General features: G+C 36.3%; 2 protein-coding genes across 2 annotated transcripts in view; both read right to left on the bottom strand.

The window, feature by feature from the left end:
* Positions 1 to 1266: 1266 nt before the first annotated feature.
* On the bottom strand, positions 1267 to 12444 carry LOC144442271 (sulfotransferase 1E1-like). The gene is made up of 7 exons (XM_078131572.1): positions 12219 to 12444; positions 10529 to 10660; positions 7705 to 7823; positions 7121 to 7247; positions 6117 to 6214; positions 5511 to 5673; positions 1267 to 5085 (listed from the first exon to the last, which is right to left on the bottom strand). The coding sequence occupies exons 1-7, from the start codon at positions 12379 to 12381 to the stop codon at positions 4973 to 4975; spliced, it is 915 nt and encodes a 304-aa protein (XP_077987698.1). The 5' UTR covers positions 12382 to 12444; the 3' UTR covers positions 1267 to 4972.
* A 2188-nt stretch (positions 12445 to 14632) lies between these two features.
* Positions 14633 to 17758, bottom strand: part of LOC144442697 (sulfotransferase 6B1-like) — a 4239-nt gene continuing 1113 nt past the window's right edge. Inside the window, exons 3-6 of the mRNA XM_078132071.1 lie at positions 17368 to 17480; positions 16735 to 16861; positions 16139 to 16237; positions 14633 to 14742 (exon numbers count right to left, since the gene is read on the bottom strand). Coding sequence (XP_077988197.1) covers positions 14633 to 14742; positions 16139 to 16237; positions 16735 to 16861; positions 17368 to 17480 — 449 coding nt within the window. The remainder of the gene's footprint in view (positions 14743 to 16138; positions 16238 to 16734; positions 16862 to 17367; positions 17481 to 17758) is intronic.

Below are 17758 nucleotides of genomic sequence, written 5' to 3'. Positions count from 1 at the left end.
TTAGTACTATGTGCATGCACATGTGTATTTGCAAACAAAATCCTCCAGTCGTGAAGAGTTTGGGAGATAAAGATGGCGGCTTTGATTGTATGTAATATTTTGTCCATCTGGGTGATTTGAACTTATGGTACGTGTCTAGTGTCAGTTTGACTGAAAGGATACCGAATTAGAGTGGGTTGATTTTGTTTTACAGTAGAAACTTGCACGACGACAAATATTTATTTGTGAAGGTTTCGGCTGAAGTGTATATTAAATTGAAATAGGAGCCAACGGTGCACAATAGTTGTGTTACTAATGTTTACATTACTTTTTTCGGAATTTCCTACAAATCAAGTAAACTGGCAAACATTTGCACAATATACACCATGTACACATAAGATATGAACCACGTTAGCGTCCAAAAACTATGCCATGAACGAAATTACACAAACGGTTAAAGCCCTACAGTTACCATATTTGAAATAATTGTTGTTCGACCTGTTGATATCGGAAAGGCTGCAATCATTCATGGTGTTGTTGATCGCCGTCATTCCGCTTTGGGTTCAAGGACAGGTCATTCATTACCCATTTGTTTGTATTAGAGTGACAGTTTGTAGAGTCTATGTGTATAACTTTATGCTGATACTTCTCTTTTTTTTTACAACAAATATGGTCTCTGTATAGTCAAACTGGTCAAGGTCGCCAAATAGTGACATGTAAGTCACGTGTACCTATGAATTTTTGACATGGATGTTAAGAGATATGGTTGTCCTTGGGCATACGCAATACTTGGAATTTGCAATGGATTGTTTAGGGAAAACAATATAGGCAAGAAGATTAAAAGTAATCAGTTCCTCGGGCAGTGAGGATGAAAAAATTCTTAGTGCTTGTGTTCAATGTTTTCTTACGAGTCAGATAGATTCTCCAGTGGGCATGGCACAACCCAGACGGGCTTTTGGAATGACCAAACCCTTGTAAAGATTGGTTCAATGCATAAGCCCGGATTCACATTGTAAATATTACTGGCTTTACAAGACTCTTATCACTTTGATAGATGGATATGTGGCCTTCAGTTGGACTAGTGTCCTTATCTATCAGATGTTACACAGTTTTGTCTGAATCACGTGCAAACTACTAGACAAGGACTGGTAATCATCATATCGTTCCCATACTGTATGAGGCGGAGAATAATATTGTCATTGCCCTATCGTTCATTGAACTTCGGACTGAGAGTCAAATATAGAAGATACACACACTCATTCACTATGAAGAAAATACAAATGCGTCTAAAAGGCGAAGTTTTACTTCAAAATACAATATAAGGTGTACAAACTCTTAAACAAATCTTGACGACTCACTACACAAAGACACGCGTCGACTGCTACCTCACAAATCGAGCTCCCCCACTATGTGATACACACTATATCCTTACAAACTAGCATTGCTTACACTTTTGAGTCATTTATTAATATAGATCAATCGCAATCCTTTTGAAGCCATCTTGGCAAGGCTTTGTACGTGTTTATGTAATCCAATCTTGGGGTACAAGGGGTCACCATGACAACAGATAGCTCGTGGTTTCGCTTCTCTTTACATAAGCTTAAATACCATCTGAGCATATATCATTTCAATTTTTACAACAACCCTCACAATTACACAGATACAATTTATTTTAAAACTATGCAAATTACTTTGAAAACGCTGGGTTATGCTGGCATCAGGGAATTCACTAGTATTTTACACCCTTCAACTACATAAATTTTGTCATCTTTGCAAAATTCCTTTAAAAATTGGTATGTGTGTAACATTATTTTGGAGTCCACATTTATAGATGTTTAATAGTAATCTATGTGGACTGCCTGTCTCATACGAAAGCTCAATAAATAAAATGTAAAAAAAAATTAAAAGCCGGCAGCTATAAACTCTGAACATTACCTTTGTACGATGGTTTATACACGATAGACCTGGCATCGTGTGTAAATGCTTAGTAGTCCAGCTTTGTTTACAGTCTATAACATGAGCTGTCATTTCTTGTCATCGAGATGACATTTTTTTATTTATTGATCACCACAACGAGGATTTAACTGTTGTATGCTAAGTTATGGTGGGATTGTCACTTGTAGGAATAGTATAGGGTTTTAAATGTTAAAAAACATACTGTGATCTTTACTGTGCTATAAATTGCCAAAAACAACAAGCAGACGATAAAGGACAAGTCTCGCTTTCAACGTCACTTCCGGTTTCAAATGTACAAACTTTTATCGCACAAAGTTTGATAATGCTGAGAAACATCAGTAACACGTTGTTCCAAAATAATTAAATGGGAGCTGTGTAATAAAAAGTTAAAAAGAGAAAGGTACTTGTGGGTTTTGTAGCATTTATCAATTCAATGGCTATAAATTTAGTATTGATGTGTGTTTTGCTGTTTTGTAGCCGTAATAGTATAATGACCTCACAGCCATTCTGTTACTGTTACTACACCCCTTAAATACAGTTGACACGTGATGACTGTTGTCACAGCTGTATATACTCATTCAAATATAGGTGAAATGTACTTCGTCGAGAATCTAACATACATGGGAAGGAGGTCGAATGCCCACGATCAACCAGTACACCTCGCTGGTCTGGGGCTATAAAATCTATCAATCTGTCCAAGTGTAAATACATGACTTTAACATTTAGCATTTAAATTTAACCTAGCCAATAATATCTTAATATGGAGCTGTATGTAAATTACGCCGTTACGTTTATGATAATAAAGGTAATGTTATCCCAAATGAATTAAATCTTATTTTGTTGTTAATTGAAATTAAATTATTTCATTTTTTTTTCATTTACAATATTGAACTCTGTAAATGTGAACAATCTGGTATCTTTATAACACTGTCTCAAATTCTCCCCTTCAAACGTGATTAGTCAATACAGATGGCTAACATACGGTATCAGCATTCCAAGCTTTTCGACATGGCTGTGAATAAATAGGTCAAACAGGAAATGGCTATGCGGCCATTTTGTTTAGTGCTAAATCCACCTTGATTCAAAATATATCAAGAATCGTGTATTCTTTAACTTAGTAGAGCAAACATTTGGTATACCGGTATATGGCTGCAATCCCTTTTTACATAACCCGTGACGAAGTATTTCCATCAGATAATAACGTAACGACATTCAAGAACCTAACCAAAACACTTACAAAATTACAACAGTCGTCACTTTGCTCCTCGCTCTCAAACAACATCTGTCTTGGACCAGCTAAATACCTATGTAAATACAAAAGACTAAATCAAGCGAATACATTCAATATCTACAACGATACTGTGTTTGCACGTGTAAATCCCTAATTTTGATGCCTATAACCATTTTAATTAGTATTGATTAGGTATCTATAATTGATGATAAATAATGATGTGTAAATGAAGCACTTTATCTCCTACTTTACTTCTGACAGATGAATTTTCACTGTCAACATATCTATTTGAAATTTCAACCTTTTAAAAAAAGAGAATCCGGACTGGATTTTGCACGAATGTTTGTTTACATTCAAAGAACGTGACACTGCCAGTATCCTCATTACGGAGGACTAAAAATACTTCTGAACCCGCCCTGAAAACATTGACCTTCTCAAAATATACATTTTATAAAGTGTGCAGGGTAATGGCGTCTATTTACGTCCAGCAGAGCGTATGAGTGAGTTGAACTACAACGTTTATGATGTCAGTGCCCCCTTTTCCAATATAAAGGGTCAACGACTTGTTTCGCGTTAAATGCCCACTTTTGGATTGGAATTAAAATCTAGATGTGAGAAACGTTTGTTTGGCAGAGAATTAGAAAAAGTTGGTCCATAACAAAAGAATGATCCCATGTAATACTTATTAAGATGGGGCTATTGATGCGATTGAAACATAACCTTTTTAAAATCAAAGACAGCTTTGCTCTCTGTATAATGTCAAGACTTTGAAAGATTTATGTTTCACTTTCCCCATCGTCGCAAACCACGACCGTTTTACGGTACCGTTCTTAACAAGCCGGTCCCTACATCATCGCAAACCACGACCGTTTTACGGTACCGTTCTTAACGAGCCGGTCCCTACTTTTATTTCGAAGAAATAATAGCCCTGGTTTGCGAGAATGACTTTCCTCAACATCGCCAAAACTTTGTGTGTGACACGTTGTTGCTATCTTCATGTGCGATTTGATACTTCAGTATTGGGTAGATTAGGACACTAAGCACATTATGCATATCGACTTATTCGACATGAAACCCAGTTATCAGTAATGTCACACATTACTTTCACTAAAGTCTGATATAAATGGCTAACAGCTGTACGGCGATGTTGCATACAGATCAGGATCTTGTCTCAATTGACCACATTTCTTTACATCAATGGTTTAAATATACACTACGAAACTAGCCATGGGGGAGAGCGTTCGACTTAAAATACACATACTCCGATGTTAAAAAGACGCTTTGTATACGATTTGTTACAAAATGCCATCTTTGCTGACTATGCAAATATCAAACACGTCAGCACTCATATTCATCACATATCGATGACGTTGTACTCAATTATTGAACACTTACACATGCGCAGATAATGCTAAAATACAGTGTCCTAGCGCTATACGAACATCTCGGTAAGATGTACAAATTGCTTGTACTGGTCATAAATATACCATGTTTAAAAATAAACACATTTTACCATGAACTTCAAACAATACAGCACAAACCTAACAAAGAGTGAAACATTTCCGTATTACAGTCGATCACTCCTGCATTGAAAGGTCTAGTAAGGTCAAAATGAAGGCAGTTCGTACAAATCCATTATGTGTACTTGAGATAAACAAAACAAAACAGAAAAAAAACATCCATACAAAACTTGATCTTGAAGAAACGCTAGTATCCGACTACAACACTTATACTATAGTGAACTATGTACATTTGGTGGATGACCAACTTCAAAGTCTGCAATATACCAGTTGATTGTTAGTCTTGCTATAGGTTGATCATGTTGAGCATTCCTGCCGCTGCGAGTTTAGGTTTGACAGCTTCTTCGAATTTCTCACTAAGTGATACTGTAAAATAATCTTTCCATTCATTAACTTCGCCTGTTGGGAGAAAAAGGCAGAGAAACGTGCCTCATAACCCCGAAGGTATAATATACTTGTCTGGCTGCACCTGGAATGGATCGTTCATCTAACCTTTTGGTCACGTGTCGCAGTGATCTTGTCTCCTATAGCATTGAACCCTCCTGTCAAAATGTCTGTCTTGTCGAAAGAAAATTCTATGGCGTATTTAAATAAATGAATTATTTACCAGATAATGGACTAATTTTTGGAAAGATGCCAATATAATATGTAGATAAGAATACATTTATATAAACAGAGTACAAAGTGACTGAAAATGATTCTAGAATCGGTTTGCAATTACTAGAGGACAAAATATACATGATTCGATTTCTTACACAATTTCCACCTGTTCTTGTTGTTGTTCTTGTTATTTTGGCACTACTACTGTTGTTATGACAACTTACCTGCATTAATACTCTCTAGGAAATCATCTTTCTGGTTGCTATCTTGTTCACATTCCCAAGGCACTTTGGAAAGGCAGCATTTCATACATATACTTGTGATGTTTTCTTTTGATAAAGGTACTGACAAAAACTTAGCTAATTTTTCTATTGTTGCTCGCAGGTCCTACAGAGATTTTTAAAATAAATGTAGTTAGAAGATATTAAATCACCGGACAAAGAAACTACCATAATAAAAATGTTTTAAAATAAAGAAGTGTAATCCTGCAACTATTTGCTGTCTGTCTGTCTGTCTGTCTGTCTCTCTCTGTCTGTCTGTCTGTCTGTCTGTCTGTGTGTGTGTGTGTCTCTCTCTCTCTCTCTCTCTCTCTCTCTCTCTCTCTCTCTCTCTCTCTCTCTCTCTCTCTCATCTCTTATATAGTTTACATTTTGTTCATGAAATGAACCAATACCAAAAGATTTTTGGAGGAAATGTAAAAAAAAAAGCAACTTGTTCGTGTACATCAAACCACGTGACATCATTCTACAACCAAAATAGAGGATACCTTCAAATATTTCTACCACAAATAGTTTAAAACCACTCAAGTACATGTACCAACAATCTCTTACCTGCCTGACTTCTTCATACGTCAAAAATAAGTAGTTTTTTCTGTTAGCAAACTGGCTCCACCATTTTATCGTATGATCTAGCCAACTACCAAAGGGCACTGGAAAGAGCATTTGTTAACAAAGTCAATCAGTTAGTCCATCAAACAAATAGAAGAGCATTACTTTCTAATACATATACGAAATAAAGTTCAGAGGTGCTCTACAGTTAGGGTCTCGAGAACAGGTGGATCTTTACCTTCTTTCCATAGTCCTTAGCTGTATGTTTTTCAGTTACTCAAAGTGTAGTTAATCCCATTGACAAGACAAGACAAGACAAGAAAAAGCATACTCTTTTTAGTGGTCTGAGTCACAACATGACACTATTCCTTTTATTGAAATCATGTAATAAACTGTTGGCAGATGAGTGTCCAAGGAGTTCTCCTCATGTAAACTGTGTCTTATGATAAGGTTGGTGGAAGTCCATAAATTAACAAATAAAGGGTCGTGTGCAAACACCACAAACGTGTTGAGGCGTACAGTTTTTGCAATGGGTTCTTTTAATATTTGATATGTTAACCTGGAATGAAAACGGAAGGAAGACAATTGCTAATGAATGCGCCAACGTCAACGAGAGGTGATGACGTCATATTCCATTCATACCCACTAATATTCTAAAGCCTCTTTTTTGGTACTGTCCAAGACAAACATATTTCTCAGTGTCCCTGAAGAAATATCAATCTGGATTGCGAAATTGCACCCAAGGCCTATTAAGCTGCAGACAATGTCTTGGTATTTGACCGCAACGAATGCCGACACTTTTTAAAAAAAATATTTTATTGTCAGAAAAGTTTTATGTACAGACACCAAAGATAAAAGATGTTACATCAATCTCATCAATTGTTCAAGACTTTCTAAACCATCGAAATACAATTCCATGGCAAGACTGTGTTCGTATATCGAGACTATACAATATTGTAATCGAATTGAAATAAATGTAATATGTATTTTTATGTTTTACTACTTACCATGTCCGTCAAGAAATTCATCAGCATATCTTTCGAAATCTGTTCTTGTCTGGAGATCTTTTTCTGATAAAATTGCTCTAAGTTGTGCGACACAGACATCCTTTGGGTTTCTCACCAGAAAAACGAGCTGTTGAGCAATCAAGCAATATTTTTCACTTCTTCATTGTGGTTGATCAATTGAAAATAACTATTTTTCGATTTTTTTACCCCCTTATTATTTGACCACAAATGTGTTGAGGCGTACAGTTTTTGCAATGTGTTCTTTTAATATTTGATATGTTAACCTGGAATGAAAACGGAAATCTTATTTGAGAAAGTGGAAGTTTCACTTTTTCTTTTGTAATCGTTACAACAATTGTAGACAGTGTTATTTTTACGTCGTATTTAATAGGCTTTGTACATGAATACCGTTGCCTAAAATAAACACTGTCAATTTCCCTGTAATGGGGCATATGGCACTAAGAGATTTTGTGACATTACGACTCCTGATATCACTAAAATGAATCCCCATCCCATTTCCACCCCGATTCGAGTTCGCGCAAGCGCACAATAATTTGTACTGCATTCTTGGACAACACCCCTACCTTGCTTTTCGCTGTTGCCATTTTGTTTGGTGCACTATCTGGACTAAGATTTGTTGATATGACGAGTGGTAAATGACAATGCGACATCATCGTTGCTAGCTCTTGGAAGTTCGGTTCTCCTGTAAAAACAAATTAAACTAGTCAATTTTCAAAATATTCTTTTTTGACGAAGCAGTAGTTTGTAGCGTTACTCGATATGAAGAAATTATTTAATTCCCACTTCGATTTTCAAACTGTAGGTTTGGATTTGGTTAGGGATTGTTAACTTTTAATTCAGCAGCACCGAAATTAAATGAGTAACTGAACAAGGCCGGGAAAAAATTACCGTTGATGAAAAACATTCTGATAATCGGTCCAGGAAAACATTAATCGTCACGTGCGATTACATCATCTAACATAACATAACATAACGTAACGTAACCTAACAAAGTCTATTTTCCAGATAACAGTCATTTCCTTCATACAGGGTATATTGGCACCGGCGATTTGATTTTAAAAGATTTTATTGGCGAACGAAAGAGAAACGGAAAGTGCTTTCATGATGATGTTATCCACTTATTAATACCAGGAAAATTTGCAAACGAAAAATTCACATTCTGTAATCGAAATGGGCCCGGGCAAATGCAAAATTAGGGACTTTACAGTGAAAAACGATAACGGGAGATGGTGAATTTTACACGAGTACAGAGACCTTGCAAAAGTGTTCAGTACAATACGATTCGAATCTTGAAACCATCCGATAGCTGGATTCAAATTCTTTCACTGATGATGAGCAGATTGTATGGTTTGACTACATCGCGATCTATGATTTGCTTGGCTTCCAACAAAACCGCGTTAACCACTTACTAGTGAGAAGTGAAGCAAAATCACAGATTTCGATGTAAACATGTTACAGATTTTAAATCCCCAAATCCACCTTAAACACTTCGTTGGTTGTCTAAATTTCCATTAGTTTCCATTGATTTGGCACGATTTCGTAACATTTCCTTTCCTCTGTTACAAATCAATCAGACGTCGACATTCAAAATTGCTCGCCTTACAACAACTATCGCAAAGCAAACTGATGTATCGTGATCTGTAAGTGCTAAGTGAATAACAGAGGTTTACTGTGGAAGTGTCAGTGTTTATAATACTATGCCCTCAGAAAATAGGGTAGATAGGTTGGGGATTTATTTTGTTATTTTTTGTTATTTTTTTAAAAATTGTTTTTATTTTTGGAAAATATTTCTTCGACCCACATACAAATGAATTGTCTGTCAGAATACCTCTCTTGTGGTAGTTTGGTGAATTATCACCATGGTACATGCATGACTGGGGGAAAAATCGATTGTGAAGCACATGAAAGTCAACAAGACAAAGACGTTCTCCTTTTTTTTTAAAAAGTCAATAATAATAAATATGTTTAATGTCGGTGGTATAAACTCATATCGGAAACATACAATGTTTTATTTGGCCTGACCAACATTATGGACGAATTCCTGTTAATTACCACTAATTTCCTCGCTAATGTTGATATTCAATCGATAAAGACTGCGAACAGGATAACTTGGGGGGGGGGGGTGTCTCATGCCCGAAACGTCCGACTTTTTGACTGGACAAAGAGCACGATGTGCTTGTTAACTACTCTTTACCTCCACTACATAATGGGGCAGACAAGTGAGAAATGACGTCCTCTAGCTATGTTACCAGAATTTAAAGATAAAATAAAGTCGTAGAGTGTTTCCTCTGCGACTTCAACATCGATGTTATCAAATTGAACTGACAATTTATGGTTATATGAATCATTTTTCACGAATTAACGTTGAAAGTTCAGTCGTTCAAATCAGGATTAGGTTTTTTGTAACCACTTACAAATTCGTACTAAGTCTAGTTTCGTTGTATAATTCGGAAAACGAAAAAAGTTATTTCAAGACCACGAGACGAGCATCACGGGACAAGCCTTAGTCAGAACAGTGTCAGGAATCTATAATTTCCACTTTGGCTGGTAAAAGTATTTCCGACAATGTGTCTATTTCGAGTGTAGTGACTGACGTCTACTGTTATGACACGTGATGTAGATTGCTCGCATATCGCAGTAGTGATGTTAATTAAATATGTATGTTCTATTGTTTAATGTAATTAGAACAAAAGACTCGAGTACCGTTTACATGTTGCAGTTTATATATTCTTGACACACTATGGAGATAGTGTTAGCCTAGGAAGGACATGCCTCTGCCATGTTTGATCTCAGCACTATCTCTCTACTGAAATAAAGTCTTATTGCTATGCTCAATATTCGGTCTACTAGGTGTTTCTATACATTTCACTTTTGGATGTATCACACATAAAAAGAGCATGTATACATGCAATTTATGCTATCTGGATGATTAAGATACAGGTTAGCAAAGACGTTGAATTTCATATTTTTGGTTTTGGGTACCATACTCTGGGTACCATACTTGGATTGGTACCGGTACTTTGAGTATCATACCACATGGTGGCATATATAAATATATGCACATGTGTATACACACACATAATATATAAATTTATATATAGTGTTACACACACACACACACACACACACATATATATATATATATATATATATATATATATATATATAAACACACACACACATACATATACACATATATAATATCAATATATCATGTGTTCAAATTTCAACAAAAATACTTAATTTTTCCATTTCACTTGTTTTGCTGCCGTGTGTGTGTGTGTGTGTGTGTGTGTGTGTGTGTGTGTGTGTGTGTGTGTGTAAACACATCAGAACTGGCTGGACCCAACAAAACTCAACTCAAAGGGTTTCCAAACTTAGACTTACCTGTTTCTGGTGAGCTGTATTCCAAACAAGTAAAGATAATTCTTCTTTTCAGCATAGTGTCTATTTCATTCATTGTTGTAGGGTCATCATAGAGTAATATACTCCACATCATGTACTTCACCCAACATCCCCCTAGAATTGTAGAAGTAGTACTTTGTGTTCATTATTGAGACTTGCAAACTCAAAGAATTGCCCAACCCATAACGGTGATAACCCATAATATATTCCACATCATGTACTTCACCCAACACCCCCCTAGAATTGTAGGAGTAGTAGTTTATGTGTTTGTTATTGTGACTTGGAATCAAAGAATTGCCCACTCTAATGGACTTATAAGTGCCCATTAAATAGGTTCATTCATGACCACTGTAAACACATTCCAAATGATACCTTATACATGTAGTACTCTACAGTCTAAATTCGTTGAAACATTTATCAATGTTGTGCTTTGTATTGGTACAATAATATTTTATTTCTGCTGCATGTTCTGTATTATAGTGTACACTTTCTGACAATTTGCGAATTTAAGAAAACAAAAAATTGCTTGCTTGAGTGATTAATTGGATCAGTTATGATTGATATGATTGAGTGAGAGTGAGTGAGTGAGTGGATGGGTGAATGAATGAATGAATGAATGAGTGAGTGAGTGAGTGAGTGAGCGAGGAAGTAAGCAAGCAAGTGGGTGAGTGAGTGAGTGGGTGAGTGGATGAGGATGCAACATATACAATAGCCCCAATAACTTGGGCATATAATACTATAATAGTACCTGCCAATCACTAATTCCACAGACAACATTAATAATATCTTTTTCAAAAAATTATAACAATTAAAACTCCACAGGCAGATCAACGTAACAATCTACCAATTAATTAATTAGGTAAACAATAAACAACTACACATTAACTCAATCACCCCCTACAGTGGTCAAGTAGTGTGTTTGAACATGTGGAGGGTCTATGGTTTGAATAAGTGTGGATATCAATCCACTACATGGGTCCATCTGTGTGCTTGTATCATGATGATGATGATGATGTATTGGTTGGGAGACATGTATGCAAAGCGGAAACACAACACACGACACATTGGGGTCAATATGGTGATCATGACTGTAGTGACCTCTTGATTAAACACGTGACTAACATAGCACAGGGACATTTTTCGATTCTGCCATACTCCAAATTCACATGTTGATATCTCTGACTGAAACTCAAACCTCAGTCGTTTTTCACGTACATCGCAACATTTAAGATTTATACGAATGTTAAAGATAACAATCCAAATGAAGTACACCACAATTATAGCTGTTCTGAGTTATCGCTATTGAATGTTAATGGAGTAATAAAAGGGAAAATAGCTACACTGTTTTAAAACAGTGTTACGTTAAAAACGGTGAAACAAAGGTGTGAACGTATTGTATTCGTGTTACAAACACATTATTATTCACGCGTTAGCGTGCATAGTGATCAAGGCATGTCAGCTGACTCGAGTACGGGACGTCCTATTCTCAGTTCGTGTACAGTCAACACACGGGTCACATACTGGAATAAACTGTATATTTGACCGATTGCCTAACACTGCCAAACACAGAGATCATATTATGTTATTGACCAATGACAGTGTATATAAAATTATAAGAAATACGGCATTGCATCTACGGAGTACGATTGGCGACATAACTGGTCTTCCTTACCTGAATTTGGGTATGTGACGAGATAGGCTGTTCTTGCTCTATCCTCCATTAGGTTAAACTTACGAATCATACTAACACCGTCTTTGTTGACAAGCGGTGGTAGCAGTGTTCCATTCTCATACACCCAGTATCCACGCCTGATGAGATATGTTCTAAGATCCATAGTTGTTACGAGTCACTGTCTTACACCGTAGGGATACTGTGTGTGAGTGTGCTGTAATGGTTGTGTATTGTGGATTTCAGTCCTATGACGTCACTTGTTTGGGTCTCAACCTCAGATCACACGAGAGTTGGGACATTCTCGAAGGTGTTGACGAGACACGTAGAGGCGAGATTCGACTTCGCTATTTTTCACGTACGAATAAAATGGTATATTGTAAAATAGTTGTTGATTACTTGGAAGGGTTGATTATTGAATTTTCTCACACCTGTTAGCTGCTTAATACAGGCTATAATGCATAATACTCTCAACAAATTCGGACGCAGTCTTCGAGATATACAAGCGCATATTATCTTATATAATTTATGAAACTGTCGGACGTAGCTGGTCGAGGAAAATACAATACCGTTTGTAGATTTGCCCGTTCTGGCACAGTCCCTGTGTAGTTCTCAATATTGCAAAGTAGCCGGCGATGATGCTCATAAAAACGAACATGCTTGAGTTTGGGATCGTGTTGAAAATGTGAGAAAAACAAATATATTTATTATACCGTAGGGCATAGGTTGTTATTTATATACCTACGACAGTATTTGTGTGACTGTAGTCCTGGTGCTAATGACTACGATGATCTAGGTAGGGGTTTAGAACAGTTCTATAGTGGTCTGGGGTAGGGGTTATGGCTGCGAATATAGAAGTTTTGCCAATATTTGGTCGACTGTTTGTATAAATATTATATTAGCGGAATGTATGGGGCGCCACCTACGACAACACAAAGTTTATAGTCTCATTCAAATTTCAATCACCTGAGCGCCCGAGCACATGTAGAATGTATTTGGTTAGCGCTTATGTCCGTCTGCTCTCCCCTAGGGTGTGTATACCCCGCATTGTAGCAAACTGTAGTGTAGACTAGACGTCTACGTATACATTTTCCCGCCAAGTTAGATAGGACTCGCAACAAAAAGTGCTGTGTCACCACAGACCTACCGTTAATTGAGATGATTCATCCAAGAAATCCAGGTCATGCTAACCCTCAGAAGTCAGTGTTTTACGTCACACATTATCCCTTTTGTCGATATTTGAAAAAGAAACGATACGACATACCACAACAACAAATATAGAATAGCCAACTTTTAATTATCATGGTTACTTCCGGGTCTGTGATTACCTGTACACACCCAATTAAATCAAACATTGATTGTTATAATACCTTTTCGTTCAACTTTCAAGGTCAAGTGTTCAGCATACACGATTTTGTTATTTCAGCATGACATTCAAAAAAATCTTGAGTAGTCAGCAGTCTATACAGGATGATGTCAGCAACCAAACATCTATCTATCAAAGTGTAAACACGATAAACTCAGAGAAAGAGGTGCAGTACCTAAACTGATAGATCAGCCGTTGTGGGCGCGGTCTAATCTCCCTTTCCTCTATAGAACAGGCTGATAAGCCTTGACCGATGACGTCATTACAGTCTATGTAATACCCAGAGTAAATACCCGTCTTGTTCTGTATAGTATAATCTAGGTCACTATAATAGGACCTACATGAAATCTCTTATTAAAAGTAACTGTCTTGTACAATATTAATGTATATGCCTTTATTATGTTTTAATTTAAATTAAACTTCTTGAAAAAGTCCGCTCATAACTACTCAAGGATTCAAACCATTTTTAATTGAATAACTCCCATACTACTATACTATACACTTTGTATTAATGTCATCTGTGGTCTGATTTTAAGTTGAAAACTTACAACAAAGTTTGAGTTGCATCCACTAATTGATTTAGAAGATTTTTTTAATCTGTCCATGTGATGTAGTATAAGTTATATGTTAGTTTCTTATTCATGGTCAACCTGTCCGGAAAATTTGTCTACAATTTGTGTTTGTTTTGTTTGTTTGTTTGTTTGTTTGTTTGTTTGTTTGTTTGTTTGTTTGTTTGTTTGTGTTTGTTTGTGTGTGTGTGTGTGTGTTTGTGTGTATGTGTGCGTGCGTGTGCGTGCATGCGTCTGCCTGTCAGTGTCTATTAATGTCTATAAAAAAAGGCTGACAAATTGTCCGTTTCAAACCAGTTTTGATTTTATTCTAGACATCTAAACCAAATTATTTGGTCAAAAATATGTACTGTAAAAGACAATGAACGTTATTAATTTACCATATAATAACAGTACCTGGGGATGTCATGAGATATATGAAAATGCATTGTATCAAACGATAGATTGGTGTACTGAAATATCGAATATGAAAAAATGGGAATTTACTCATATTCAAATTCGAATCCGATGGATTTCATTTTTTCGTTGTAGTAATCGTCGAACATTTCACTCTGTGCTACAGTAAACTTTGTCTTCCATTCACCAGTTGTTCCTGTTATACAAGAAATAAATATAAAAAAAAGTGATGACACATTCAAAAAAAATATGACAGGAAGTATTTGTCGATAAAAAAGATTTGACGTTGGGGGCGCCCCTTTATTTGCCCCTTAACCGCCTCCAACGACGAATGTTTCAGTTTATATATATTTTGGATAGGTATTTTCTCAACCGTATACAACTGTATTGAATCACAGGGATGATTTAGCATTCAATGATGATCACACTTTCTGTTATAGCGAATTGTCATTATACCTCAGTATGTCTCAGAAAAGTCCAATTTGTATACGGCTATAGCTTTTCGTTCGATAACTTATTTCTGATTGATACTATGTAGTCTAGTTCCTGACGACCGTATTCCGATTATACATTTGCGTCATCGTCATACTACGAAGATAACGCTAGTGTATAATCGGAATACGGTCGTCAGGAACTAGACTACATAGTATGTGAAACACTGGTGGTGATTATCACGTATATGTCCGAGTGTGATAAGGTCGAGCGAGGTGTAAAAATAATCAAAGATAAAAGGAAAGGATATCTTGTGAATTCACTATGTTTAACAAACACTTGGATGTTAAATGAGATCAAATGTGTTAGTTTCATTCACTTTCCGAATTTAGGCGGAAGTGACGTATGGGCCTTGGTAGTGAACTTCCGTTAAATTTGTGTTATTATCGGATAGCCTACCTTTTCTGTAAATCAACGCCTCGGTAGGCTCCGACTTCGATTTCATAGTGGTAAAAGAGCATCTGTCTGCGATGAGTGCTGCTGTTTCATCGGATAGCGTAATTTCGAGATAATTCGCAATTTCCTTGACACTTTTTACTGGGTTCTAAAACAAATGTATCAATGGATGAATATTTATGCCGATGAATGAGACTTAGACAAGTGGGTATTACTAAGAGGTTGAACAAGACGAGTCTGGATGCGCCAACGTGATTTCTCACTAAACCATGTCTGGTCCGGGTCCCCCAATCTCAGCACAAAGAGTTGTTCATCCAATCAGTGAACCCCAACTGTAACTTATAGTGACGTAAACAGTGCATAAGTAGCATCCTGAGCTGACAAATATACCATATTTGGACATTACATAACTGCCCCAATAAACACTAACTTTCTGAGGGACTGTGTTATTGGTTAGAATCTGTGATTGATTAACAAAGACATGATGTTAATGACTGTGTGGGTGGCTGTGGATGATGCATCTTATGCATCTCAGGACTTCTAGGCTAACGACTTTGACTATACTGTGAGCGGAGGTGTAAATGGTAACGATACCGTATAGGAACTAGACTAAGTCTCACAGGTCTGATTCTATTGCAATGTCCACACTTACAAAATATATATTGGAATACGATTGTGCTAGTTTTAAATGTTCATGGACCTACTAACTCTTTTCATCTCTTCAAATGAAACGAACATCATGTCAATTTCATTCCTCTTAACCCACCAGGACTTCATGTACTCATCATGTTTACCATATACGACTAGAGATAGGGATAAAATAAAACTTTTAGAAATTTAAAGATAAAACACACGTTTAAGTAATATTCAATCTTGTGGGGTAGAAATAACATTTCTCTTTCGGTCGACAAGATGGCGAATCAAACAATGAATAAATTGTAACTATATTGGCCTGGCCAAATATACCATTGCCATTTTGTTTTATGTGTCGCAAAATTTCGCATTATAATATAATATAATATAATATAATATAATATAATATAATATAATATAATATAATATAATATAATACAATATATAATTATAGCGAAGATAGGTGAAGGGTAATAATTCATGTACATAAGGTTATGACATCTAAGTAAACACGTGCTATACTAGCGGTGTTTACGACCTTGTACTCAAAACTCACAACTGGACAAGTGTGATATTAGACAAATTTGAAGATTTCCTAAGGCATTGTCTTTAGACAACACTGCAAAATGCAAATGTGGAAATTGGATCAACGTAGAGGGCGCCTTACCATTGCCTTTCATGTAGTCATCTAATAAACTTTCCCAGCTTTCTGGAGCCGTGAAGAATGGAACACGGTTCATAAAATGAAATAAAGATACTGCTGTATCCTTGGGGTTCCGTACTAGGTGGATTGTCTGACAACAAAACATATCAAGTGAATGAATGAATGAATGAATGAATGAATGAATGAATGAATGAATGAATGAATGAATGAATGAATGAATGAATGAATGAATGAATGAATGAATGAATGAATGAATGAATGAATGTCATCACGTGGAATAGTATCGTATATGGTAAATCAAAATGATATATTTGTAAATACGATATTCTACTTTGGAGATGTATAGCCGGGAACTCATCAAGATTATCTTTGGTCGAACGGAACGATACATGCATGAAATAGTGAGAATGTTGACGCGAAACTTCACATCCGCATACAACTTTGTGACCAAGAGCCTTGTATCAGAATGCTCACACTGCATTCGTTCAAGACCAGAAGTTACTCTGGGTCACGTGAACTCAAAACAAGTACAACGAGTATCCAAATAGGGATTTTGTGTGCAAAAATCTACATTTTCCGTTGCTAAAATGTTTATGATAAGTACCACAAGGTAGAGAAGAGACAAAATAAACCAACCTTTGGTTTCTTCACGAAGTAGTCAGTAGGCATTGTATGTGGTAGTAGATGGGTAGCAATAAATCGTCTTTGTGTTGTCGGTATTGTTGGTAAGATGTCCACAGACAATTTACCTGTAAAAGAACTGAAGCTGTTGAGTTGTGTTTCTATATGCACGTATTGCACGGGTTCTGGCGGGTTTTGGTGTCAGACGATGAATGAAGCCAGTCAAAATACCGAATTTCGAACACTAATTGTCGTTGACTGAGCGGATTGTCCAATACTTACAATGTACGTGTTTTTATACCTCGTTACCAACAGTGACATTGCATTTTCAACATTTACAAGTCATTTTCTCACACTAAAGCCCACAGGTGTCTGAGGCGTATGTTGTGAGCAAACTTTGAAAATG

Source organism: Glandiceps talaboti, chromosome 11, assembly GCF_964340395.1.
Source record: "Glandiceps talaboti chromosome 11, keGlaTala1.1, whole genome shotgun sequence".
In the NCBI taxonomy this organism is placed as follows: Eukaryota; Metazoa; Hemichordata; class Enteropneusta; family Spengelidae; genus Glandiceps; species Glandiceps talaboti.
Note: the sequence above shows the minus strand (reverse complement) of the source record. Positions and strands in the feature narration are given on the sequence as shown.